Here is a 2,414-nt window from a genome sequence, read left to right on the forward strand (position 1 = left end):
ATCTTTGGATCCTTCTCATTTTTGGTCTCATGCCCTAGAATGATTTCGAAAACTAGATAGTTAGGTTGGATTTATAACAAACATCATTGTTAGCCCTACACAAAATCCTAAAACATGATCTTCCAACGATTAAAGGCTCGCACAAAAGTTCCATTGCTGCTTATAAAATTTGGCCGACCTTATGGAAGATATAATATGGTAAGTCATATAGTACCTTTTCCCACATGTGTGTGTACGTGTGTGTGGGTGGGATTGGATGAAGGGTCAGACAGATGTTAGATGTTAGGTCGGTACGCATCCCTACCGTCTGTAGCATTGAATAGCATTCCGTCATTTCTGCACCGAGAAGCTAAAACCCTACTCTGTCTCTCTCTAAAACCTTAGTTTTCTCTCATTGATTCCACAGCTTTCTGCATCACTAGCTCCGCCATTTCTGCAACCATAAGCTAAAACCTCTGGTTCTCCATCTGAGAATCCATGGCTTCCATCATCCGCTCCCGCCTCCGTTACCTATACCTCTTCCACCGCCACTTCTCTGCATCGTCCATCCCAACGCCCGAAAACCCCAGCTCGATACTCGCCACACCCATCCCAACTCCAGACAATCCCAGCTCGGAGAATGAAAATCCCAGTTCGATCCTCGCCACACCCATCCCAACTCCAGACAATCCCAGCTCGGAGAATGAAAATCCCAGTTCGATCCTCGCCACACCCATCCCAACTCCAGACAATCCCAGCTCGGAGAATGAAAATCCCAGTTCGATCCTCCCCACACCCATCCCAACCCCCGACAATCCCAGCTCGAAGAAAGAAAATCCCAGTTCGATCCTCGCCAGGAAACAGAAGTCCCGTGCCACCCTTGCACTTCTCAAATCCGAATCCGATCCCAATCGCATCATCGACATTGCTCGGGCAGCCTCCCTCAACCCCATGTCCCCTCTCGATCGAGACTCCCTTTCAATTGTCATCTCCAAGCTCTCCGAGTCCCAATCCTCTGCCCTCCCATCCTTCCTTGACGAATTCACATCTCGCCCTGATCTCCAATCCGAGCCGTCCCTCTCCCACCTCATCATCCTCTATGGCCGGGCTGGCATGCTTGATCAGGCCATCCACACCTTCCAACACCTCGACGAACTCAGCGTGCCTGAGCGGACCACACGATCCCTCAATGCAGTCCTCTCCGCCTGCCTCTTCAACAACAATCACGACAAGCTTATTCAAATCTTCCATGAATTCCCAAAGATTTACAATATCAGCCCCGACATCAACACCTACAACACAGTCATAGAGTCCTTCCGCTTCTCCGGTAAGTCTACTTCCGCCTACACCATCTTAGATGAAATGCGTCGGGAAGGAATTAAAGCAAATGCAAACATGTATAAAACATTGCTGTCGGGTTTATATGCGGAAGAGAAGTATGATGATGTTGAGAAGGTTTTGGAAATGATGGAGAAGGAAGACTGTTTTACGGGTACCAGTCCACATGATGTGAGGATACAGTGTCTTTGTAGAGCAAAGAAAGCGCGTGAGGCGAAGGCTCTGTTCGATGAGTCCATTGCTAGTGGCGTGCAGCTGAATTCAGCTACCTATACCCTTCTTATATATCGGTTTTGTAGGGACGGTGATTTGGAAGAAGCGAAACGGCTCTTTGATGAGATGGGTGAGAAGGGCTGTGTGCCGAGTGGTAGTAGCTATTTTACTCTGATTGACTTTCTTTGTCAAGATGGGCAATTTGATACTGCGTTGCGGTTGAGTAAGGAGTGTATGGCGAAGGATTGGATGCCATCCTTTTCGACGATGAAGTTACTGGTGGATGGGCTTGTGAAGGATTTGAAGATGGAAGAGGCCCGGAAGATTGTTGGGAAGCTAAAGGAGAGGTTTCCTAATGCATCCCATATGTGGACAGAAGTGGAAGAAGGCTGGCCTCAACAATGAAGATGATAAGTATGTTTTGTTGTGGTGATTGAAGATCGGGTAGGTTAGTGATCGGAAATGGGGTGGCGCCGGTAGGCAATGGATTGCCAGTAGGAGGATTTCTCACCAAAGCAATAGGTGTTCTCTGATTCTCTTATCTTGTGTCTTTTCTATGTATTGGATCCAGTCATGGCTCTCTTTTATAGAGAATGGGATTGTTTCCGTTTTCGGATTTTCCATTACTGCCAGAGAAACCGTTACAAGAGAGGCACTTTCAATCATTATGGGAGAAAGGGAGCCATTGGGGGAGACAGTCATCAATGGTCATACGCTCCAACACACTTAAGGAATTGAATAACCAATGTAATATTTTTATGAAAAGCTTCTTATCTGTGCATTGACGTTGCTTGAAATACTAGGGCTATTTCAGTAATGAAAATGAATGCCATTGAGGAAATTTTTGTCTATTAATTCACGAAATGGCTATGCTCCATAGGTTA

General features: G+C 46.5%; 1 protein-coding gene across 1 annotated transcript; it reads left to right on the plus strand.

Annotated features, from left to right (window-relative positions):
• The first annotated feature begins 343 nt into the window (after positions 1 to 343).
• LOC131239778 (small ribosomal subunit protein mS86 (rPPR1)-like) lies at positions 344 to 2,414 on the plus strand. The gene has a single exon (XM_058237653.1). The coding sequence runs from the start codon at positions 478 to 480 to the stop codon at positions 1,933 to 1,935; it is 1,458 nt and encodes a 485-aa protein (XP_058093636.1). The 5' UTR covers positions 344 to 477; the 3' UTR covers positions 1,936 to 2,414.

The sequence above is a fragment of the Magnolia sinica genome, chromosome 1 (assembly GCF_029962835.1).
Source record: "Magnolia sinica isolate HGM2019 chromosome 1, MsV1, whole genome shotgun sequence".
Lineage (NCBI taxonomy): Eukaryota > Viridiplantae > Streptophyta > Magnoliopsida > Magnoliales > Magnoliaceae > Magnolia > Magnolia sinica.